At 38.8% G+C, this 26,092-nt stretch overlaps 1 protein-coding gene across 1 annotated transcript in view; it reads left to right on the top strand.

Annotated features, from left to right (window-relative positions):
• Positions 1-17,361, top strand: part of LPCAT1 (lysophosphatidylcholine acyltransferase 1) — a 54,804-nt gene extending 37,443 nt beyond the window's left edge. Inside the window, exons 10-13 of the mRNA XM_009864616.1 lie at positions 8,499-8,652; positions 9,494-9,592; positions 11,943-12,081; positions 17,147-17,361. Of these exons, the coding sequence (XP_009862918.1) occupies positions 8,499-8,652; positions 9,494-9,592; positions 11,943-12,081; positions 17,147-17,331 (577 nt within the window). The 3' untranslated portion in view covers positions 17,332-17,361. The remainder of the gene's footprint in view (positions 1-8,498; positions 8,653-9,493; positions 9,593-11,942; positions 12,082-17,146) is intronic.
• The last annotated feature ends 8,731 nt before the right edge of the window (positions 17,362-26,092 follow it).

The raw sequence follows: 26,092 nt of genomic DNA, 5'->3' as shown, positions 1-26,092 counted from the left end.
ATGAATATATATGGACTGTTGGTGTATTACAGTTGGGGAAACACGAATATAAAATTAAACTGATACTGTTCTCCACTTGCAAACAGCACCCCTACATCCTAATGAGTAGAGTAGGTTGTAAAATTCACATTTTCACAGTCTGGTAAGTGGGCAGAATATGCCTGAGGCGTTCATTCCTGAGCAAAACTAGAAGACAGCTCCTGAAGAGGGTCAAGAATACTGTGGGATTCCTAATATTTGATACAGTTAAGAGTCAATTGCTCTCTCCTGTGACATCTATGGAGGGAGAACAGTGCTGCCATAGCAGTCTTGTGATTGGATTAACATTATAATAGTGAGGGCAGAGAGGTTATACTTTCCAAGAAGCACAAAGAAGCAGTTGATCTTTTGAGAAAGTTACTGCTAGATGGACTTTAAAATGAAACTGTAGCTTAGTATATACAGTGTGTCTCCTCTTATAGCTTCAGTTCCCTCTGGCTTTACCTTTCAGAGGAGCTTCAGCAGACAGTGAAAAAATTCACATCAGACAAATAGAAATTGTTCCTGCTGTTTTCTAATTTTTTCCCATTTCTCATCCTATTGAAGAGACTAAATTTGTAACCTTACCCTGTTAACTTCTTTAATATACAAACACCATTTTCTATATCTTGTTTCCTCATCTGAAAGTGTAAGGTGTAGTTTCATATTTTCACTCTGTACTTTATTTCCTTTCATTAATTCTTTTCTTCGTCTTCCAGCTTGCTTACATAAATTTAAAAAGAAGAGAAAGATCTACTGGAGAATAAGGAATGTAGGATGGCATACATTATCCATTCAGATGACAAGCATATATTAATTCATTGTCAGGACCTCCATTGCAAAAGATTTCCAGTAGGATAGGGGCGACTTCTAAGAGAAAAAAAAAAATCTCACTTTGTTCCAAAGGCTCTGAGTTTACAGTACTAAGAAAAAAAAGCAAACAAAACAGAACAAAAAAAAAACCACCCAAAAAACCACCCACGTCTCTTATTATGCAGTTCATAATCCTGGGATTCAGTTTAATCCTCTTGTTAAATTGTCTAGCTTCTGTCTGCTCAATTTAAAGCTGTTCTTTCAAATTTCTGGGCTTTTGTTTTGGCCTCCAAAACAATTACATGCATTTGTGAGTGATTTTTTCCCGCAACCCAAAAGTTTTCTAGTTTGAGCAATTGGAACAAACAAGAGAACTTAGAGATGTGTGCGTGTCTACAAGGTTATGATGCTATAGGCATCACAGAGATGTGGTGGGATGACTCCTGTGACTGAAGCGTAGGAATAAATGGGTACAGGCTCTTTAGGAAAGATAAGGAGGGTGCAAGAGGAGGGATTGTTGCCCTCTGCGTCAGTGACCAGCTGGCATCCGTGGAGCTTGGCCTGGGGATGGGTGAGGGGCTGACTGAGAGCTTATGGGTCTGGTTTACAGAAAAAGCAGGGGAAGGTAATATCATAGTGGGGGTCTGCTACAGGCCACCTGACCAAGATGACTGAGCAGATGAGGCCCTCTATAGACAGATAGGAGCAGCTTTGCGTTGGTGACAGTTTCCTTCTCCGAGTGGTAGAGGAACCAACGAGAAAGAGTGCCATGCTGGACCTTGTTCTCACCCACAAGGAGGGACTGATGACTAATGTGAAGCTTAAGGGAAGTCTTGCCTACAGCGATCATGAAATGCTGTAATTCAAGATCCTCAGGGCAACAAGGGGAGTGCGCAGCAAGCTTACCACCCTGGACTTTGAGAGAGCAGACTTTTACCTCTCAGGCATCTGTTTAGTGCAGTACCATGGGATGAAGCCCTGAAGGGGAGAGGGGCCCAAGAAAGCTGGTCCTCTGTGCCCAGGAGCAATGCATTCCAAAAAAGAGGAAGACGGGCAAGAATGTCAGGAGGCCTGCGGGGATGAACAAGAAGCTGCTGGACATACTGAAAGATAAAAAGAGAATTTACGGAAAGTGGAAGAAAGGACAGATAGACTGGGAAGAATACAAGGATGGGGTCCAAGAAGCTGGGGACCAGGTCAGGAAAGCTAAAGCCCAGATAAAATTAAATCTAGCCAGGGACATCAAGGGTAACATGAAAAACTTTTATAGACATGTCAATGATAAAAGGAAGGCTAAGGAAGATGTGGCTCCTCTCTGGAAGGGAACAGGAGAGCTGATCATGAAGGATATGGAGAAGGCAGAGGTTCTCAATGACTTCTTTGACTGAGTCTTCACTGGCAGCCAGGGCCCCCAGCCACACTGTCCAAATTGTAGAAGCCAAAGGCGGGGGCTGGGAGAAAGAAAATCTGCCCACTGTAAGTGAAGGTCAGGTTTGTGACCATTTAAAGAACCTGAAGGTGCACAAGCCCATGGGACCTGATGAGATCCATCCATGGGTCCTAAGGGAACTGGCAGATGACGTTGCTAGGCTGCTTTCCATCGTAGTTGAAAGATCATGGCAGTTTGCTAAAGTACCCACTGACTGGAAAAGGGGAAACATAACCCCATTTTCAAAAAGGGAAAAAAGGGCCTGCACCTGGGTTGAGGCAATCCCAAGCAGAGATACAGGCTGGGTAATGGGTGGATTGAAAGCAGTCCTGGGGAGAAGGATTTGGGTGTATTGGTGGGCAATAAGATCAACATGAGACAACAGTGTGCGCTTGCAGCCCAGAAAGCCAACCTTATCCTGGGATGCATCAAGAGACGTGTGACCAGCAGGTTGAGAGAGGTGATTCTGTCCCTCTACTCTGCCCTTGTGAGACCCCACCTGGAATGCTGTGTCCAGCTCTGGAGTCACCAAAACAAGAAGGACATTGAGATGTTGGGAGGAGTCCAGAGGAGGGCTGCCAAGATGGTCAGAGGGCTGGAACACCTCTCCTACGAGGCCAGGCTGAGAGAGTCAGGCTTGTTCAGCCTGGAAAAGAGGAGGCTCCGGGCAGATCTTATAGTGGCCTGCCAGTACCTGACGGGGCCCTACAAGAAGGATGGGGAAGGACTTTTTACAAGTGTCTGTAGTGATAGGATGAGGGCTAATGGGTGGAAGCTGGAGGAGCGTAGGTTTAGACTAGATATAGGGAAGTTCTTTACCCTGAGGGCAGTGAGACTGCAACAGGTTGCCCAGGGAGGTAACATCCAGTTTTAAATGTAAGATTTCTTTTATAGTAAGGCAAATCCAAACTTGGTTTTGGTATAGATTCTTTGAAATCAAGTTATACCTCAGTTTGCCATGCTAGAGACTTATTTCTGATCACTTTATGTATTTACAGGCTTCATGAACATGGTCTGTAAAATTTGCTTAGTCTTTGCTCAGCTGGATGAGATCCAATCCAGAAGCCAGGCAGCCACAGCAGCGAGTTCTCATGCTTCCTCTAATGAAGAGCTTGGGCTCTGTTGACACAGCTGTACAGCTGCCAGGTCACAGCTGGCTGAAACTCTGCTGCCTCGTACTGAGCTCTGTGGTAAAGTCACTGCTGTATCAACAAGATAATGATCATTGTCTCAGATTCTCAAATTGTGCATTCATTAGTCTTCAAGCAATTATGCTGCTGCTGAGCCGATAATCTACATCTAACCAATGAGCTGATTACTGAGCTATATGCAGTCTTTATTGTAGCTTTCACACATTGTAAATCCTCTACTTCATTTGGTGATTTATTCCACAATTAATTACCTCGCTGTTTAGAGTGATTCTCTGTTTGTACTTTGACTGGATCTATTACCAGGTTGTTGACACTGAAACTTGTTTGGATTTTGTGCCTTATTAGAGACCTCTTTAGTTATCTTTTCCTTCAGAAAGTGCTAATGTAGAATAATTAAATCTCATCTCCATCTTTGTATGAGATACTTTTTATGAGCTGCTTTAGGGTAGTTGCCTGCAAGGAGATCCTTAAGTTCTAATTTGAATTGATTTGTTCCTATGGGCTCAAACTTCTGTTCATTTTAATTCACTTTGCCCATGAAATAGAAGGGCCTGTGAGCTTTAGTTGTTGTTCCCATTTCTCATAGAACTGTGGTTTTTAGGCCATGAGTAGCTGCTTAGAGAATTCCCAGTTTTCAGTCAAATGATTTTCTATTTTTTTTAGTTGTGATTATTCTCAGTTTTAATTGTTTTATCTTCTAAAAATCAGAGATATCTCTCCTCTCTTTAAAAAAAAAACAAAACAAAACTAAAAAGCCAAATGTAGTGCATACTGCAATCCAAAGTAGAAATTTTTAGTGACTGTTCTGCTGCTGTTAGGTGAGGCTAATAAAGTCAGGTCCTGATGTAACCTAAAATGTTGTTTGAATAATTTTAGTGGCCTGAGCTTTTTGCATCTTTTTGAGAAGAAGGAAAAATGGAAAAGTATTGATAACCTCATCAAACTTCTAGCCTGATTAAGGATCATCTGTTTGCTTATCCTGTGATTTGTTGTTTGGTTTTTTTTAACTGATCTCTTGTCTCTTGCTTTCTGTCTATGCTTCAATTTGTTAACATTTGGTACTCTACTACTGCATTATTTACGTAATTGCTTCCTGGTTCTTTATTCCCAAATCCTGTATTTTTAAAATCACAGTTATATTTCGGAACATCTAGCAAGGGTGGATGTGTTTCATATCCTTCTGTCTTGGTTACTGTTTTCTGCTTTCTGATTTTTGTTATTAATTTGAAATCTTTGGGGCAAATATTCTTTAAAAATTAAGATTTCATCTATTTTTCTAATTATTTATTTTCAGAGGCTAGGCAGCACTGGTACTTGTACAAGATGGCACATTTTCTCTTCCGGTATGGTAGTTGGCTTCCAATTAGTGTGTCAAAAAGCAATAAGTACAGAAAACACAGCAAGAACGTGATATGGTATCATGGTGAATATGTGTTTTATTATTGGTATATGTGTGGCACAAGACCCTTTGGGTATGTTCTTGGTCCGGTGTATGTGTTTAGTTAGTACATAGACTATGAGGTTCACTGGCTTTCACTGGCTTTGCTGGTTACATCCACTTCTTTTAGAAGGTATGGTTTGCATCAAATCATCTCTTTCAGGTCAGATTTCTTCTTGCCTTCTAGATTTCTTAGCTTTCTCAGGAGGATTACTCTTAGTAATTAGTCAGCAATTTATTTTGAACTTTTTGAGGGGTCTTTAACTATCTCCTTTGCTTTCCTGAACCCGAGTATTATTGATGTCTCTTACCCATGTGACAGGTACTGGTGATGTCTGCCCTGGAAGAATGTTCTACAACCTTAGCAAGTCTGCAGGGTTTGCCTCCTTACACACTCCCTGACCCTGGTGAAATTCAATGTTAGTAAACCAACTTGCATTGAATAAATTCTGCCATCTCTTAAAAGCCATAGCGTTTTGGTAAGAATGACTTGAATTGAACCAGCAGTTCCATTCTGACCACTACTCTGCACTATTGTCTCATCCAGATGGCCATGAGGATCCTACTAGGCAATGCCCCTATAGGCTTATAAGATATGTAATTACCTCATAGGCTTTGTGTCCATCTATTCCTGCTTAGCAGCCTTTACTTCCCAGGCTACAATGCAAACTTCTGTTGTTCAGGTGTGCTTGAAATGGTAGTCTGCAGGTAGACTGTAGGAAGAGCTTTACATCTCCAAAGTAATTACCCCTGACAGACAATTACCAGTGCCATGACTTCAATGCATTCAGAAATCATCTATAACAAGAAAAAAATAAATCTCTGGAGGATGTTGTTCATCTGCATTCATGATGAAGGCAAATAATGCCCATTATAGGAGGTGATCGTGAATCAGGCTTAACATGCCAAATACCAACCATGGTAGCCCCTGCCTTGTGGATCAAGGAGGGATGTGCCAGAGTATTCGAAGGGTCAATTTTGCAGCTGTTTAGTATTCTTTCTCTGCTACGACAAGATGTTGCACAGAAGTACATCAGCAGTCATAAAACTGAGTTTGTTGTGCTTCTCTGGCTTAGGGCACATTTCTCTGAGCTTGCAGTTTACAGTAGCCAGCTACAAGATCCAGCTGTTGCTATGCAGCTTCCAGCTCTGTGAGACACCAAGGTTTTTGGCAGGTTCCCAGCATGCAGGCAAGGAGCTTGTTTTCAGAGAGTCAAATGCATCTAAAACTAGCTTTAAGGAGGCAAGATATCTCACTTGCTAAAAATAGTGGTAATTATGCTGAAAATATCCTACCTTCAGGGATCTGGTTTTCCTTGTGAAGTCTGCTTTGAAAGATTTAATGTTCAGAAAAACTGAACATTGAAAAATGTCTTTTCCATCTTCAGGGCCTTGGGAATGACTTCTTGATCTCTTTAGTGTGCAGTGGCCTAAAAAATAAAGCAAAACACCATGACAGCAAATAATGTTATTTGTCATAAAGCCTAGATTCTGCATGAAAGCCATTAGGCAAACAAGCATGATTTCATGAGCCAAGGCATCCACTGTTGGCTTTCTAGCTTTTATAGTCCCCACTGGTATAAAAGTAACAATTTTAAAGTATTGGAGGCATTCAAACTGTTTCATGTTGGTTGAGAACCTGCTGTGGGATTTGCAACACTTGGCTTGAGAGGACTTCAGCATAGCAGATCATGGTCCATCCACACATGAATTACTTTCCGATTCTGAAAGGGCTAGAGGGACGTAAGCCTACCTTGGGTTACCAGAAGTAGAATGCAGTCATGTTCAAGCAGAAGCAATCACCAACCCACATTTTGAGATTGGCTCCACGTCTCTTTCTATATTTACAAAACCCAAAGCACAAGACATCTGTAAGATCTATGCTAAGCCACGCAACACTCCGCTTGCTGTACAAAGTTTTGCCTTCATGCTTTATAGGCTGTAGGATTTGACTGGTGGAGATCTCACAAATCTCAAATACTACTCACCAAACGACTATTGCCTCAGTTCTAGAAGGTGAATTTTGAGTCAATTGCAAATCAAATCTCTCTGGTTAAGAGACAGATGTTAGACTGTGTATTCTGTGTCAGTGGTGGCTTATCTTAAGCGAGGATTCAGCTGCCAGCTGTCCTCATCCTACAGTTAAAGTCCATTTCAGCCACTACAGTGGGGATATATTATCGGCAGACACTTCTTATATGTAATGCTGCCTGTGAGAAGCTGAGTTCCCTGCGCATCTCAAATCATCCATGGATTCCTTAGTCATTGTTCCTGCTACTTTTCTACTTGATCATGGAAAATAAATGTTTGCAGAGGGGTGCTTCGCTGTTCTTTTTATACTAACACCAAAACTTTAGGTAGGTGCTTTAATGCCAGGACGGAGAATGTATGAATGTTCTGTAGGGACCATGGGTCTCTGGAAGAATCCTTACATGTTCACATCGTGTAATTCAGAAATACAGGACTTGGTGTTGTTCAGTTTGTACATTGTGGGTAAGTCAGTTTAGTTAGTGGCACAGCATAGTAGTTGTTTTTTTACTTAAAAGCAGTGAATTTTAGGAAAGGTCATTTCAGCAAGCAATCAAAGTCTAGAGCTGACATACCAGACAGTCTTCCTGTGAGCAATGCTCTTATTTTACCTCAGAAGCTCCCAAGAATGCTTATATAAAGTATCTTATTCTTTCTTGTCACTAAGAGGAAGCTGCTGAGCAGTCCCAGCTGTGGTTTGGGAACAATTCTGGTGTGAGCTTGTGAGCCCTGTACATAACTGCAGCAGCAAACAGCAAAACAGACAATGGCAAAAGAATATTGTAGAAGGCTTCTTTAACCTTCAAATTGGAAAGTTTGGATGCCCACCTTACACTAAATCAGTTCAGAAGAAACCTAATCAAGATTTGGTTGATGTTTTATTGGGAAAGGAATTTACTTTTCCCCACATACCTGCAGCACCATCGATTACATTCATAGTAAGATTCTTTTTTTTTTTTTTTGCAACGCAAAACCAGGAAGCTTGATTTAGCAAAAAACCACAACCGACAACCATGCAGTAGATGTCAGCATAAATATAAAGCCATTCATTCATCAGTCAAAATCTGGTTTTGCAATCAGAAGTACTGAGAGATTTTTTGTAGCTATAACTTCATTTGTGTCACCTCGTAATGGTGTCCAACTCCAGACTGAACGTGAAAAATGAGGACTGACAAACAGGATTAGCAGTATAATCGCTATTATGTAATCCCTGATTTCTTTTAGGCAAGATGCATCAGGTCTTTCCTGTTCAGTGACATTGGTAAATTTGGAAACATAATTGGTTTATGGTACTGTCCTGCCATACAGCCATATTCAGATGACCTAAATCCCACCTAGTTCCCCATGCCTGGTATTCTAGTTCTAGACTGTGTTTCTTGTTCGAGTTGAACTGCTTACATGTGTGGCTTAGAATCAAGGTAGAATAAAGGACACAAGTTTACAACCAGGGCCTAAGCCCCTGCAGTAATTTCTAATACAGTTCAAGAACTAACAGGAACCTTAATTACAGGAATACATTCTTCTATAATAAAGTTGCATCCATTGCTTCATTTGGTGTATTGAAATTTATATTGTTAAAACTGTTTATTTTTAAAATGTGCAAAACCAATATGCTTTCTAGGCTGAAGCCAGAAACACTTGAAGATGATCTTGATAAATATGCTGCAAGTGCCATGAAAATGAAAAAAGAAAATATTGATCTTAAAGAATTTTCAACATACCTGGAATTTCCAGTTTCTCACACGTTAGAAAGTATGTTTGCACTTTTTGATGAGGTAAGAAACAACATCCTGTTTAAAAATTGTACTACTTTTGGTACACTCCATTTTAGCCTGACTCTGTTCCAGCTGAATTCACTGAGGTCTAGTTTGGGTCAGTGCTAAGTATTTTTGCGCACTTCACAGTATTTGCCTGCTGCATTTCCCGTTCAGCAAGGTAAGAGTACCTGTCATCAACTAAATAAAGCATTCATTCAGGTAAAAGTTAAAAGCTGTATCACTTGGACAAAACTGATTTTCTTTCTAGGTGCAAAACATGAAGAGGAGGAAAGATGGGTTCAGGCTGAACCTCTGCTGCTGCTTGTTCCAACTGAATGCAAGGCCTACTAGCTTATTTTTCACTAACCTTGTAAATAAATCACTTGTTTTTCCAGGGTGCCTGAAACCTGAAGGACCTAGGAACTTGGCAAATGAGCCAGTTTTCATTCCTCTGGCAAGCAGTCAGGATGGGGAAATGACTGTGATCTTTGTCAGAATGAAGTGCTGTTTGGACTAGGAGGTGGCTATATCTGCAGCGTGCTCTCTTAGACCAAAGAGCAGATATTGTGTATTCAGGACTTAAATTAGGCTACCTTGCCTTCTGGTTCTCCGATTTTGATTTCAACATGGTCATTCAGGTGATTTAATGCAAAAATCTTAAATATGAAAGTGAAGGGTGACAGTAGTAGCACTGTCTCCCAAGAATATTTGAATTATGACTTCAGACTGAGACTCCAAAAAGGGCATGCAGAGCTATGTAGTGATCTTTCTGAATATTTTGCATTTTTAGCAACTGTTAGTTATTTATGAACGTTCTCAGACAAACTGCAGTATTTTGATATGAGGTTTTCCTTCACAGAATGAAGATGGCATAATTGACTTTCGGGAATTTGTCATTGCCCTGTCAGTTGTCTGTAAACCATCCAAAACTCTGGAAACCATACAGTTGGCATTTCAGGTAAGCAGCATTTTCTTTTTCTATGTAGTTTACTTTTTTTAGAAATTATTAATATTGCCATTAAACTTAACAGAAGCTTGTTTCACATGCCCTTTTAATACTTAATTACCTTTTAAACTAGTATTAATGAAAAGTTAGATTAAGAGGTCATGTTCGAAGGGAATGCACTGTAACCGAGTTGTGTAAAATTATGGAAGTTTGCAGTTTGACATTGTTCTCAGAGGAACTCTGTAAGAGTTCCTTTTCAGCACATGGAGTCTCAAACCTGAAGCCTTTCGTATTGATTCCTCTAAACTAAAGGCTACTGAGTTGTGCTTACCACTTTTTTAATGTTTCAATCAAATCTTATTTTTCAATTTAATAAAATACTTTAAAACTTTTCCTACGTGTTAATAAAGATTACTTTTCTTTTTTTACCTTCTTTTATCTTCTTGATAAAATTCCCTCTTAGTCTTAGCATGCTTTTGTGTTGGTCTTGCAGTCTCTGCGCAGACTTTATGCTTTTCAGAAGTGCTTCTGACCTTGTTGTAGCCTCGGTGGTTTGTTGCAGCATCAGCATAGATGTAGGCTCTTTGGGAAAGTGACCGCAGCAATACTTACTGTGCCATCCCAATGGGTTGGTTTGATGCCTTGATATATTATGTTTTAATTTCTTCAGTATTGCTATTTCAACATGTAAACTCTGCTGCATCCTGCATCGCCTTTTTCCCTTTGCCTTGAACTCAGCGTTCATTAGCACTTCTCAGTTTCAGTAACGCTAACTCTTGATACTGTCTTCACTAGTGAGTGCATGGAGTTAGGAACACTCAGTTGTGTGGTACTACATGGCAAGCCTCATTTTCTGAGAGTTGTGTTCAGGTTCTTCAGCATACCTGTGTTATTTATTCTCTTAACTATGTTTTGCAAAAGAAATTAAGCTCCTGTGAATGTTTAGTGTTCACATCTGTTATTCTCTTACCCTTTGGCCAGTATCAGACAAATTTAATAAAGGAGGAAGGAAAAAAAAAAGCTTACTTTATACAAATACTGGGGAAAATCTGCCTCCAAGAGCTGCTATTAATTACCCCTGAGGGAAATGCAGAAAGGTCTCTGCCCTTACTCCATTTGAGCTGTATAATCGCATAGGGAAAGGGTGTTTTGTGTCTTGCCACTATGATGCTTGTGAGCCTTGCAATCAAGTATCACTTGTGTTACTAAACAAGTGTTGTGACATTGCACCTATTCTTTAGGAACCAGTGTGCAGGTTAGGTGCTAGGGAAGAGAAGGCAAGATGCCTGATGGAAGCATGAATGTTGTCTTCCACAGAACTACAATTTTTTTTTTTAAATTTATTTTATTCCACTGGCTTTTTTTTATCATTGAAGTGTCTCATGACAGCAGCCTCTGCTTGTGTGAAAAATGCATCCTTATGCCTGTTTTGTTCTATCTTATCAGCTCCCACCTCAGTGATGTAGAGAAACTAAAAGGAAGTTTCCCTAATGGCATGCAATGTTGTCATGCTTGAAAATGAGACAAGGATGTTTCAAAACTCTTCTGTCTTAACTTCCATTGCATGGGCAAATTGAGTTATTTCAGAAAGTTTAATGAAGCTGTATTTGTTAGAGTTGTGTTGAAATATTCAGGCCCTTTTTTTCAGGGGAAAACACTGTGTGTATATACAAAGATAGAATGAGACTATGAACAGTTATATTTAGTTATCAGTCTCTTGTCAGTGGTGAAGCTAACTCTCTGAGGAAACTCTTTGCTTCAGGACTTAATATGCAGTTTATTATGTTCTAGAATAATATTTGTGGAAAATCATAGGCCCGTAACTGTGTGGGGTAGAATTCTCCTGATTAATACAATGCCATTTAGACTTGGGTATTTCATGCAAACTGGCTGTTGAATCAATAGGATTTTGGTCAAAGCAAACTGGATTTTTACATCTGATCAAGTGGAAACAGTATCTGTTTTAGGGTGACCTAAATATATTTCCTGATTCCACAGACTCTTGGAGTTTGGATATGTAGCTCAATGGACTCAAAATGATTCTCAGTTACATCTGTGCAAAAGATGTTAGTGTTAAACAATCTTGTCTCTGAATATCACTGAAGTTCCAGTGGTTAGGCATCTAGAGGGTTGGTCGTTTTTTATATATAACAAGCTTTACTTTCTAAGCATACACAGGTGAAGTAAAAATCAATGCTGTCTTTTACCCAGATTAATTAGAAATTCTTAGCATATCCCCTCAGTCTGAGTGAGCAGAATTTCCAATGCCAGATTTAATTTTGCATACCTTCTTGATATGGTGCTGTTTGCAGGAGTTAGCATTCATCTTTGCAATGATGTATCTTGCTGTCTTGTTTCTTAGCTGTACCAGTCAGAAAATGGAACCATAACAGAAGAGGATTTAGCTCATATCCTGAAGACTGCCATGGGTGTGTCACAGATTAATGTCACGCATCTCTTTAGAGCTGTAGATGATGAAGAAAAAGGAAAGATTACATACGGTAAGTATTTTAAGTGGATCTGTAGTTATCTGAGCTTGTATTGATATACAAACCAGTTACATTTTTATTAAACTTAACCTTTTTTTTATTTGACTTGCTGACTTTAATAATGAAAAAACTTCTGCAGACAAAGTAAATATTATGTTTAAAAATATTATTTTGAGTTTCACCTCTAATACCAAATGTCATCTTTACATGTTTTCAGTTTTTCCTTCCACATTAAGTCAGTTACTACATGGATTAGCTCTTTCAGCATATTCTGTTCTGTGACTTCCATGTGTGAGAATATTTATTTTTAAGAAAGCTATCTTAGTTCTGCCCTGTTGTTTTGTCTCTTGTATCTGTTCCCTGCTATATCTGCCTTCCCAAAATATAGGGGGACATAAGACTTTCTACTCCCATATTAATTTCTCAGCCTGTTTGAAAGTAAATCACAAGGGGGCGGGGGGGGAATATTAACTAGACTGCTCAATACATATTCTGTGATGCAGGTGATATGGAGACAAGGAACTTGCAGCTGAAAAACTGTGAGATCTGGTTGAATAGATTATATTGGGAATCAAAGTACTTGTGTGTTACTTCAGGTTCTTCTTTTATGCAGTAAGGTTCTAAATTGAGTTGTATCATTTAAACATGAATTGTTGATAGGCAACATATCATGTATCTCCAGTACAAGTACTTATGACATGCCCTGTTTTAGTGGTTTTCCTTCAGGGTAGTCCGTATGTATTTAATTTTTAAAAATCTTAAATATTAAGATGTCAGTGTCAGTAAATCACAATTTCTATGCTAATAATTCCCATCCAACAGGTATGTAAAGCTTCAACTACAGAATTATTTTAGAGTTATTGGGATGATAATCATTGCCACTGCCCTGCTTTTTTCCTGACTGCTATCTTGCTTCCTTGATTCCTGCTCTGCTACCCCTTTCCGTACCTCTCATCTATCACATTCCCAGCAGTTCCATGTCCATCCTATGCTACCGCATTTTTCCTGCCTGTCTCTGTTGCTCCCTGTTGTCTCCCAACTCCTTTGAGTGGTGACTCAACTCTTCTTCCCCCTCCCTCCGCCTCCTCCCGTCACCAGCTTCAAAAATACCAGCACAGAATCTAAGCTGTTAAGCCTAGCAGAACTCTAATTTTGTCACACTTTGTTGTTTGAGAATAGCTAAATTTGAAATAATGTACAAGTGAAGTCAGACCAGTTCATGTGAATTACCAAAGAATTCATTTTATAATACCTATCTTTAACAGTACTTAGCTGGATTTAAATCTGCACTTCACCCCTGAGTGGTCATGGTGTGTTCCCATCACAAGAAAATACGGACCGCCAAGGCACAGCAGTACCCACTGAAGTGCTTGGCTCTCATTTTCACTATTTTATTTCCTGCAGTCAGGAGTAGTCTTTTGTGAGGCTACACAAAGTCAGATAGTGTTTACATTACTTATTTGAAACTTTGCTTGGACCTTTTTCTGAGAGAAGTGCTTGTTTTATAATATAAATATTGCACCAAGATTTTAATGTATTTGAAAGCTTTAATACTAAGAGTGTATGTCCAATTTATTGTGGTAGAGAATTAGATGATGAAAATAAACTTTTGATTTCTATCTTGAAAGTTCTTGCTCTAACTATTCAATCTCTTGGCTTTCCTGAGAATACGTGCAATTTTCCATGTACTCAATTTGTTGCATTTAAATACTGAAAGGAAAGATGGAAAATTTGCAAACCACCTTTTCTGAAGGCACTCTCCAGACAAGTTCTGAGAAATCAAAACTTTGGTAGAACTTTGGATACACGCAGCTGAGGGATCTGGTCACCAGCTCCTTTCTTCTAGGGTGTTAGAATGGGAAGCAGGAATATTAAGTCTTCAGTCTTAACTGTAAGAACAAAAGAATAAAATATCCAAATTATCAAGCCTAAATTGCTGCCCATGTAGCAGAGTCCTTAAAGCCAGAGATCTCATCCCAAAGGAAAAGCTCAGGTTACAGGTAAAGAGAATAACCAATAGCAAAGTTGAGATTTTATAATTACATTGATAATATTGGATCTGAATTGTAAGAGGTCTGGATTTTTGTCACCTTTGAAACTACACTAGTTGCCAAAGACCTATGTATTGTTTCAGTTCTCTTAAGCAGTGTGCTGTTAGCTTAACTGTTTAGCTGCACCTTGATTTTGAAGCTCATCCCTTCACTGTAATCTAGGGCGAGGTAAGTTTTCTCAATTTTACAAGTCATTCTGGAGAATTTGAATAAGTTCTGTAGGTGGATATGGCAAATTCTGGGAAGCTGTGCACTTGCTTTTGATAGACAAATGATGGTTGTGAAAGTGCTTTGAAGACTCTGCCTTGCTGGCTGGTAACAAGAAGCAAGGGTGGATTGGCAGTATTGTGAATACTTGTATGGAAGAATGTTCAGAGAAGGAAGAATTATTTTTTCTTTAAAAGATAGTATCCTTACCTGTAGTAACCACAGGAGTATTTTACTAAGTTCCTGTACACTAAAGCAATTTCTAGCTGAGAGGGAACAAAAAACTAGGGAGATTTGTGAACGTACAGCTTCTCTCGGGAGCATCAAATAGTGGGGAGGGTATTGCAAAGGCAAGAGAAAAACCTCTTGAAGTTCTTGTAGCTACATATGCATACTTAACGCAAACGTAGAGACAGCAGTGTCAAAGAACTCCCCTCCAGGTTTTCCTTCTTTTCCTCTCTTTCCTATTTGTAGGAGCAGGAATCAAAATGAATAAATGACTAAGCTGATCTTTTCCTCCAGTCTAATGCTTCACAGTTGCTTTAAGCTTAAGCTACAAGATAACACCTGAGATTAGAATCAATGCTCGAATAGCTCATTCTTCCTGCATCGCCTTGCTTCACAGTTCTGATGAATAAGACGCATGAGACAGGACTTGTTTCAGCAAGACCCAAAATGTCTACTTGCTCAGATCTATCAGAAATATCATCCTGTTCAGTTGAGTCCTCCCTGCAATCTGATGTTTTTCTTTTGGGTCCAGCACTGGTAAAATACTGAAGGCTGGATCCTGGGAGCATTGTCAGGATGCTGATCTGGATATAGACTATTATACTTATGTGAACGACTTTTCTGAAAAATTACAATACCTTTTTAAAGAATTACTTAGAATGTCATCTACACTAAATAGTCTAGTCTTTTTCTTGCAAAAAAAGATTTTACTTAATTTAATTGTAAGAGCATCTTTGGTACTGTTGGTTGAAATTTTTATACTTGTCTTACCTTAGTTGGGCCAACTATCAGAATGACTTTTCCCATACAAGGGTAGTTTTTTCATGGTCATTAATGTGATGCACATGTTATGTGTTATTACAAAAAGGAATAGATCCTTGGGATGGAGTTTAAAGTTTCCCTGTGAAAAAAGGGAATGCTTTCACGTTCCTGCTGTAGGCTAGACCTAGTTAAGGCTGATAGCTGATTGCTCTTCCTGTGTTAACTGCAAAAAAATAATGTAGTTGGGTGGGTTCACTGAATGTGCTTAACTTCTGGTTCTGATGAATCAATTTGCACTCAAGTGTTTCTAATGTATTATTGCACCTACTACCACTGTTAAATTTTTTAAATATAAAAGAACGTTCTGCATTTCCTGTTTGCAAAAGGTCAGATGCATCACATTCTTTGCTATGAGATTAATAAAACAAATAGAAAAGTTGAACTTGCTTCAAATATTTTCAAAAGAAAAGAATTCGCTATGTGCATTTTCAAATACTTAAGATTTTTCCCCCTGAATACTTTAGCATTTACATGAGCAATCAGCCTGTTGCATATACAGGTTTTTCAACACAGATGATAGCATTTGTTTTCATGACTTGAACATCATCAGGTTTTGTTGAAATGACAGGGTCCAGAGTACTTTAGATCCATATAAACTGTGGATAAAGATAGCCACTTTTTTGTTTGCGAAAGGATGAAGTTACATTTATTGCGTTTTCCTTGCCTATCCCTTTGCAACGGTTCAGAGGCAGGGCTGGCCTGCAACTTCAGTGCCCCTGTGAGCCACATGACATTCCCTTGCCCTTTGCAACGTTGAGAAAAACGAGCCATTGCAAATGGAGATGGGTGACAAGAGAGGGAAAGCTGCGATAGTTCCTTTCTTCCACACCAGCCCAGCTGTCATCCTTGCTGCACTCCAGGGAACTCTCAGCATCATCTGATCATGAGCTCTTCGGGGGTAACACAGTGAATTAGAGTGCTCCGTGTGGATACACTCTAGCTGTAGGAGGTGGTGATAATATTTACATCCAGCTTTTTCCAGTGTCAGTTTACATTAAAAGAATAGCTTCTTATGACTTGGATCCTGTACAGTAGCTTGTGTTCACATCACCTCTGAATAAACAGTCCTATGGACAAATTGTGACAAGGCTTCAGTGTCTGATTTTTTAACACAAAATGTTACTTCTTGATGTTAAGGAGTCCCCACTCCCCCAAGAACTAATCTTGCTCTTGTTATTATCTTGTTAGTATCCAACACTGAAGCTATTTTTTTTCATAGTGTGTAAAATTAATTACCTTTTCACAGTGTTATTCTCTAAAATGTTAGGACTTTTGAAATGCTGAAATCTTGAAAGAGGAAGGCAACAGTGACAGCTGCTGTTAGGTTGAAGAGAATTATGAATACAAAACAATAAAGGGCATGTTTGCAAAAGACTTGCCAGATTTAAGAAATGATTGCTGCTGCTCAGCTGGAGGGCTACTGTCCTTTCCCCAGTGAGCAGTGAGCTGCTATGTCAGGGCATGTGGTGCTCCTCATGCATTTTAATGCCCATCTGAGCCTGTTTACCCCTTCACCATACAAGCTAAGCTCTCGTCTGAAGTCTTTTAAGAGGGCTTAGATAACTCTTTGCAGCATCTCGGCTCCAGGGACGTGGTAAACTTCTGCTGAGAAGCTAAAACAAGCAACGGGGATAGCATTATGTTAACTGCTGCTCTTTTTCCCCAGAGTGATCATGTGATTATATATGTCTCAGTATTCAAATTTAGCATCCTTCTGTTTCGAAGAGCTGATTCTGTGTAAAAACAAATGTTTTTAATTTTTTTTTTAGATGATTTCTACAGATTTGCTGAATTACACCCACACTTTGCAGAAGACTATCTCTATGCTGATCAGATGGGAGCTGAGAGTGGCTTGGAAACTTCATCTCTTCCTGCTCCTAATGGTATCTGTACTGACTTCAGCCCTGAAAATGGTGGAGATAAAGACAAGCCCCTACAGAAGAAACTGAATTAACACTACAACTGTCATAATCTTCCTCTCCTGGTGAGAGGATTGTCTTTTCTTGGAATTTTCATAAGTCACTCCAATTATACAGCAAATACCAGTTTTGTGTGTGAAAGTTCTTCTACCTTAATACCATTCTTGGAATAATATGTGCTATATTTAACAACATGTTCCAGGTTACTTTGGGGAAGGTGGGTTTTTGTTGTGTTTTTTTTCCCGAAAAGGTCTTTGAAAGGCAAAAATGTGAATGTGCTTCATTATTAATGTTCATATTTAAAAAAAAAAGTGTCACGCTTATTTATATTCCATTGGCTAGTTTTGTGTACAAAGCGTCACACAAACTGTGCATGTATAAAGAAACTGTAGCTACTATGGTGTAAAGTGCACTTTGGTGATTAGTGTTTTCCCTAGTTATGGGAATGTTTATTTGGGGCCAAACATTGCTGTCCATATATGCGTAGTCAGTCTTGTTGATTTCAGTGGGAATATTCTCTTGGGAAAGGCAAGCATATTTTGGCCCTCTGTTTTGATTTCAGTAAAGAGTTTGGAAACAATAACGCAAAAACTTGCTAAGGATTACTTTTTGTTGTTGAATGGCAAAATTGTTTCAGGCTATTCCATGGTAGAATGAAAAGGAAAGGCTCCTTATCTCTCACTCCAACACTCTTCTAGTATACTCTTTGGATGCAATTAAACGTAAATTTTTTCCAAACTGGCATGCCACATACTGTTTGCAAATACATGACAAAGCTATGCTTTTCACTTATAATGAAATCCAATGATGTTCGCCCAACATTTAAGTGGGAGACGTTTACATGATTGTATTTTATCTAGATTTATAAGAAATCATGGGTTTCTTTTTGTAGCAAGCCTGTATATACCAATAACTTAGCGTGGAACACATGAAAACTTTGTTGTATCAGCACAAGTTTGAAAAGGTTGCAGTCCCTTCAAGCCAGCAACAAGTTGCAGAACATCTTGAAGAAATGCTAGTTAAATCTCTATAGCGACATTATGTATACTGATTAAAATAGTTTAGAACTGGTTTTTTTAAAAAACCAAAACAAAATAACAAAGAAACCCCACCACCTAAACCACTTGTATTTGTAATGTTTTTTATCATTCCTTTTGTAAAGCCAGATGCCTTAATTACCAGTGAGGGTCTTAGAGAAACATTTAAATTGTTATAAACCACAGACCTTCGCTGATCAGGAAATGTAACAAAAGCCTCAAGGAGTAGAAAGGAAGACTGTCACAAAAGCTCTGGTGGCAACTCTACTTCCAAGCAAGCAAAAAATACTTTCAGATCATTTCTGTGACTAATTTTGTAGAGCTGCATTAAAATACAATGGGCGTGTGACTGGAAAACTATTGAGATTTGAATCTTCCAAATGTTTATTTAAAATTAGATTTGAAATGGAGGAATTTTAACAGAAGGAAATCTGTTTGTACCAAATGCTTTTATTATTTTTTTAAATAGCAGAGGTGCTTTAAGGCTCATTAGGGTATTGGAATGTGTCCTTAAAAATCCCTAACTGTATGTGGCAAGTCTCCAAACTGAAACTGGCTTTAACAGAAGGGATATGGGGGAAAAAAAGTAAGAAATTATGCTTTCTGTGGGGTATGTGGAGGTAGGTCCTCATTTGGAGGTAATAAATAAATTTTTGCTTTATCTAGGTAACGCATACCAAGCTGATGGGGCTGCAGCAGGCAGGCAGACAAGATTTGAGTTTAAAAAGATCATGAAAAATAGGAGAAGTGGTTTGGAAAAATAAGGCATGTGAGGAACTACAGTTAGGTAGGAAGTCAGCTGCACAAACAGAGGAGGGAGTGGGCATTACTACGTAAAACATCTTAGGGCAGGGATGGTACAGAGTACAGTAAACCGAGCACTGTTAATTCATTGCTACAGAAAAGACACTCGTTATTGTGGGATGCATCAACCGTGTAACCTGTGAGAAGTGTGATGGTATTTCTGTGTTACCAAGGTATGGTAAGGCTGAAGGAGTATATGTGAAAAGTCTTCAAATATGGAAAAGGTTGCTATACATAGGATAGGAACAGTCTTTTCTCCAAGTTGATGATAGACACAGGCTTTTCATTTAAATGGCAAATTAAGCATTAGGAAAATATCCTCACAATAAACTAGTTAAGCTTAGGAGAATGGGTTATTCTGGGTGGGGTGAGAAGCTTTCCTTCACCGGAGGTCTTTAAAAGAGACAGTTATAGATGGATGCACTTGATTTTGTCGATCAGGCCCCGGGGTCATAGGGATCATGCCCTGAGGTTTACTTATACAGTGCATATTTTAGTCAATATAGGAAAGCACATGAAGTGTAATCTGGATGTATCACATCTCCTCCAGAAGCCTCCTTATGGCACAGGGCTCAAGCTGGCTGTCTTAAGAATTATTTTTGGGTTTGTATATGTGAGATAGGGAATCTGGGAATTTCAGAGTGCAGAGGATTAGACAGAATTCCCCGAGATACATATCTGAAAAGAAGAAAAAGGTAAGTCTAGTATCTGGTGGACAGCCTTGAGGTGAGAGAAGCTCCAAAGGAAGAGATACCCTGTCCACACCTGTGAAAGAGCAAAGAAAGCTGATTGAAGTTGTTTAAATATGAGTGCACCTAATTTGCATGTGTGGTGTGTGTAATGTGGGGATCTGTCTTCTGAAAACCAAAAGGTTTATTTGGTTCCGCATTTGTTCAGGTGAGAGAGATGTTAGCTCTAACCGTGGTGAGCATAATAGCTGCACTTGTATCTGAGCCCTGCAGAGTGTTTGGGATGGGGAAGTGGCACTGGATGTCGTGTGCGTCAGTGAGTTCAGTCCCGAGCTGCTGCTGAAGAAGGTGACCAACATTTTGTTTCCTTAGTAAGCAAGTACTCTCGGTGGAAGCAGCCATTTTAAAAACAAAACCAAAAAAAAAATCAACCCAACACTTGGATTCTGGAATGAATTTGCAAGATTGTTGAGCGAGGTGGAGATATAATAGGATGAATGATAGGGTGAAGTCCTGATCAGCCTGCCTGGAAACATTGTTAGATCACATGTAATATGAAAGCAGAGATGAATGACTATAATTCAGGTGACTTTAGTATCTGTAGAATATAAGATTATAATATTAGACTGCCTTGTAGTGACAGAAAAGTTACATTACCACGGGGTGGTAAACTCCAACTTATTGAGGGCTGAGGCCTGTAAGACTTTGTGTTACTGCAGCAATGTTCATTACAACTCATCTGTCAACAGCTGAAATGTTTTAGTAGTTCCACAGAAGTAGTCTTTTTAACAGGCACCCAAGTGTGGAAGAGCTGGGTTGTGATAGTCAAGTTTCAGTGGCTTCCTGCAATGTCAATGTAGAAGCAAAAGCTTCCATTCCCTTTTGCCAAACATCAACATGTAAATGCTTTAAATTAATTTATTACAGGTTTTACAAATGCATTGTTTTATTTTAACTGGTGATACCAAAAGCCCCTATATCTACAGGGAGACACAGAAAGAAAACCTCAGTTCTTTGCAGCAACTTAACTTAATAAATGATCCTTACACAAAAAATTTGGCATTTGACATGTCTGATGAGCATTTTACTACTTTGGTATAATACTGCCATCCCTTGACAGTAGAGCTCTTGCATCAGACTTGAATTTTTACATGTTGTAGGAGATACCCAGCCAAAGCTTTGCTATTTTGATATGGCTGAACAAGTATACTCCATATTTTGAATGTATTTAGAATAACACAGAAAACCACAAAATCTAAGATATCTGAAAGGTCTTACCCGAAAGGTCTTTTTTTTTTTTTTTTTTAATATTTTTTTCAAACATCATAAAAACCCACTAAAATCAAACAAACGTTTAGGAGGTGCAAAGCATATTTAAACCATCATCTGTGCCACAGGAAGGCAAGGGCTGTCACAGATTTCTCAGGAGTCCACTGCTGCAAGCAGATAAAGCTTAAAAGGCATTAGAGGCAATTTGTAAGACTTGTGGAGAAACTAGGTTGTGTGCTTAGTTTTATACCAATGAGTTACACTATATGTTTCAATGTGTTTATCCTAGCTACAATAATCTTACTATGATAAAAAGCAACTAGGTTTGTGTGTGCATTTGCTAGTCCTGCTTTGAAGGTATAAATCCTTACATCACAAATCTTGAAAAGGAGACGTTGCAGCAGGGATATGACATGATGTCAGCAGCGGCAAAGCTGTCAAAAGTAAATAGTTTTGTTCATAGCTGTTTATTAATTGTCTCATGCAAACTGAATAGGTTTGTTAGCTGGTCTAAGTATAGGGCTGGTTGGAATATTTTTTTTATTCATAAAATGTAGTAAGCTTTTTGTCTGCAAAAGGAATTGTTGCACTTCAGACTCAGCACAGCTTGACTAATTTTCTGAAACAGACATATTTTTATTCATTTGTGAGTTCCCATGCAAGGCCATCTTTGGTATTACCATTAAATTATTCTTCCTACTTTTCATGTGGTAAGTACAGCTTTTCATGTTAACTGTTTTAGTCACGTTCTGCTCTCTGCTCTTCCAAAAAACGGTATGCTCATTGAAGGAAAAAACAAAAACAAGAAACAGAACTTACAGAATACAAGTTGCAGAACTTGAGCAGCACATACTGTAGATCCTATGATCTCAGGAAAGCACTGTATGCACAGCTTTGCCTATATTATCAAACTGAACTAGGGTGAAGAGGAAAAAAAAAAATCTGATTAAAAACTGACCAAGTCAGATTAATTTTACATTTGGTCAGAGTGTGGGTCATAAGACCTTCTGAAATATTGCATTCTGCTTAATGTGAAGCCTCTGGGTTTTTTTAGCACAACTTTCATGAATGTTCTAGCATTAAGAAACAAGTGTGTTGGCCAAGAGTTTTACATTAGCAAAATTGAAATTTGGCTTCTAAACTCATACTGAAGCACAGAAGTTCCCTGTGGACCAAGCACTTCAGATAGTTTGTGGCTTTTTAGTGAGCTTGAGCTAATTTGGAAAACTAAATCACCCGATTACACTAGCTAGGTCCTTTACAAAAATGAAGGAAGAATAGGTCTAGCATTTCAAAATAGAAAGAAAAATGTCATCAGTGCCATTGGTAATTAGTTATTAAATTAGTTATTAATCAGTCCAGCAAAACTGAAGGACCTGTTTCACAGGTGAGCAGGAAGACTGAAATTGTCCTTTAGGTAATTTTGCAGTCCCAGCCATTCGTCAGTCACAGAATGATTTCTTGAAGGTGCCGCAGTGTCGTGTATCTGAGTAACGTCTAGGTCACTGGCAGCGCAGCCTGTGAGGTTTCTTCTGCTCTCCCTGCTTTTTTCCTTGGAAAAAGTCTGTGACTGGAAAAAAGTATTAAAATTGTGAATGGAACCTTGTAAGACCTCCTTAAAGGTAAAATCCTCTGGCACCACCTGGGAGCAACAAGCTCGATCATCCTGTGCTATAGCTAAGGCAGTGAACTAGGTACACACGTTAGTCACCAACACGCTGTGATCAAAATGTGCACGAATTATATGATATTGAGGTAAAAGTACTGAGAGAGTGCAGCAGCAAACACATCATCCAGCAGGCGTGCTGGGACTTGCGTCTGTGAATGTCTCCTGCATCTCCTAGTGATCAAGTTACGACAGTTTCTCTAGGAAAGCTTTCAGGTTTACTTCAAGATAATAATTAGTTTGGCTTTTACAAGTGGAGGAGTGATTTGTTTTGTAGAAAATAGCGCTTTTTTTTTTCCCCCAGGTGGTATGATGCGCTTTATGATGCGCAATGGAAGTAAACTGAAGTGGGTGAGAGAGCAGGGGACTGAGGAGGCTTATAAAATGGAGGGTTTATGTTTCTGTAAAATACACCGAGACCTTTTTGCAGCAGTTGACGTGCTGCCTAGATTGTCTTGCAAGTTCATTAGGCAAAGTAATTTTACTAGTTGTGTGAAGGCAGTGGTTGCTTACTGCATTTCTTTAGCAAAGTGGCAGAGCAGAGTATGTCTGTGCAATCTGACTTCAAGAGGCCATTTATAACTGTTAAAGACATATTTGCAGTTTTCAAATTATTAGTTTTCGGGAATGGAAATAGTAGAATCACCTTAGCACAGATTACAACAAGAGTAAGTTATTTCTGTTAATTAACTTACTTGGATGAGTGTTTTTACCAACATAGTTGTCATCCTTCTTAGAATATTCTGAGCTGAATTGCCCAGGGCCATATGAACATCAAAGCTCATTTGAGCTTAGCTTGGGGATAGCAAAAAAGGTGCTATAAGATAATCTGTCATTACAGTGCTAAGCTTCTGGGGGTTTGTTTTGACTAAAAATGTTAGAAGCAAGAGAAAAGTCATGATGACTGTTGTAGTATTCTGTTCTGATACTATGAATGAGGTGTTATTTGAAAGTGTAAGTTCTCAGCCAAAGAGTCAGCAGCAGAAAAATGAGGCTGAACTCCTGGTTCCTGAAGCAGCAAGTAGAAAAGCCCATCAAGGCTGGCATGGCAGCAACGCTTTCACTGTGCAGCTCGCCTTTTCTCACAGTGAAAAAGGATCTTTTCTGCCTCTTGAGCTGGTGAATTTGGTTTTCTGTATCCCTAGGTCTTGCTTGTGCTGCCTGTTCTTTGTGGGTGTATTGCAGCCTGAGGGAGGAGACCTCGCTACCTCTTAAGCTTGAGATTCATGGACTTTCCTTCCTAAGCTGTAAGCAGCAGGGGAATATCGAAGTCCTGCTCTGGTAATGCCACTCAAAACTAGGGGCCCATGTACTGCTTTAGCTAGTGCCTGCCATGAGATAAAGGATTGCTTTTACTTTTCCCATACTTCAACCGTTGCAGGTATATCCAGGTGACACCATGTCTGAAACAGCTTATGAGGTTCATCTGGTTCCTGTGAACAATAAGAAACTAAATTTAGAAACATAGTGCAATGAAACCTGACATTGGATTGGCTCACTGTGTCACACTCAGTGTGTGCCTGTCTGCTTCCCAGTTCTGAATGCAGCGTCTGTAAACGTGACAGCAGACAAAACTCTCCTTGTGGATACTGAAGAAAGCTGAAGCTCAGACACTTTTCATCCTACCATGGTACTGGAAATGAAATTCAACTGACAATAGGTTATTTCTAAGTCTGTGAATGTGTATGGGGAAGACCCAAATACATGTCTTTTATTCACTCTCCAGCATGAAGAAAATTTTGTATTTTAAAAGCTGAAGAAATAAACTTGTAAAGATCTTGTATGCCCTAAGTATATATTTTTCCTGTTTTCTTTTATAATGAAGTTCAAGGAAAATATTTCATATATTTCAGAAGCGAGGTTTAGGTTAGCCAGTGCTGTACTTTCCAGACTACAAAAGCAGTTTTTAAGTAAATACCTGAAATTGTATTTTTCAATATGTGGATTAGAATTCCTTAAGTTAAGCCTCTGTCCTTAGCAATTGTATATACTTAGACAAAAAGTGAAACTATTGCAGCTGCTTGTCTCTGTGGTTGGTTGTGTTTGGTGATTCGTTTATATTGCTTTCTTGAATTGCTCTAAGGGTATGAAGAGCTCCATGTAAATCAGTAACTTTAGAAATAGAAGTCAGTTTCTTTAGAAGCACTAGATTTTGTTTCCCAGAAGAGGACCAAGCCTAAGCATCTGCTAACCTTGTATTATATACTGTACAACTTCAGTGTTGCGGCGTTGTGCTGGAAGTATTTGGCATCTGTTCAATGAGAGCACTTTCTAAACCTTTTTGTAACTCCCAGCATATCTCCAGGTGTGCAAGACATTTCTAATTTGATTGCAGGTACTACTTCATCTTTTTGGAATAAAATTGAGTTATCAACAAGCTGAGAAATAATTCAGAAAAAAATATGTTTTGATCTCTTGAATAATTGTTACACTTGCATTGAGGATGTTATATATTTTGGAAAAAAGATCGCTATGTCTTTTGAGAATTTAAATGCAAAAGCAAAAAAGGTAACCTTTTAAATGAGCAATTTTTGGAATTTTCTCTTACTGCTACTGAATTGAAGTTAGGCACTGCCATGAAGAGGATGCTTTTAGTTGAAAACCTGTGCTGACAGAGCAGAAAGCTGTTTTGTAGGAATTCACTTGCAAGGTATTTCTACATGCTTGTCCCATCAGTGGTACAACTTCTGTTGGCATCAAGGCTGCTCGAGCAGACCCAGTGCGTTTAAAGTCGCCTCCTGTCTGTGCAAGCTTTTTATTATAATAGCCCTCAGATACGCAGTGTAAATCTGTAACAATATGTAGTGCTACTGGGTGTTGATAATCTGAATGCATATTTTCTGCTGTACATTTCCCTCCTACAGTTCCTATGATATGTGTACATAGACTATTACCTTTGCACTGAACTTCATAACTGAAAAGCAAAGACAAGCAGTGTGCTGGCGATGACTGCAGCTTGTGGTTCCAGTCATGGAAGTACTTTTGCAGAATGAAGAGTATAGCTTCAGTGCTACAAATTTGATTTTTATATTTTTTATTAACATGCATGGAAGACTAAGGATAATATTTTTTAAAAACAAACTTGGTTTTGTACATTTTTCAATGTTTAAAACTATATAATTTAACATTACCTCTAAATACTTGTGATCAGTTGATTCTTAAAGGAAATACCTCAATTTGAGCATTCTTTTTTTGTTAGTTGTCTGATAGGTTGAAATGGGCTATAACATATGATGAACTGAGCCAAATGGTGTAGACGCTTAAACTATGCTCTGTAAGTCGTATGATGATTTACTAAAGGGAACAAAATGATACACTACAAGTGTTGATG

Source organism: Apaloderma vittatum, unplaced genomic scaffold (genome assembly GCF_000703405.1).
Source record: "Apaloderma vittatum isolate BGI_N311 unplaced genomic scaffold, ASM70340v1 scaffold20952, whole genome shotgun sequence".
In the NCBI taxonomy this organism is placed as follows: domain Eukaryota; kingdom Metazoa; phylum Chordata; class Aves; order Trogoniformes; family Trogonidae; genus Apaloderma; species Apaloderma vittatum.
Note: the sequence above shows the minus strand (reverse complement) of the source record. Positions and strands in the feature narration are given on the sequence as shown.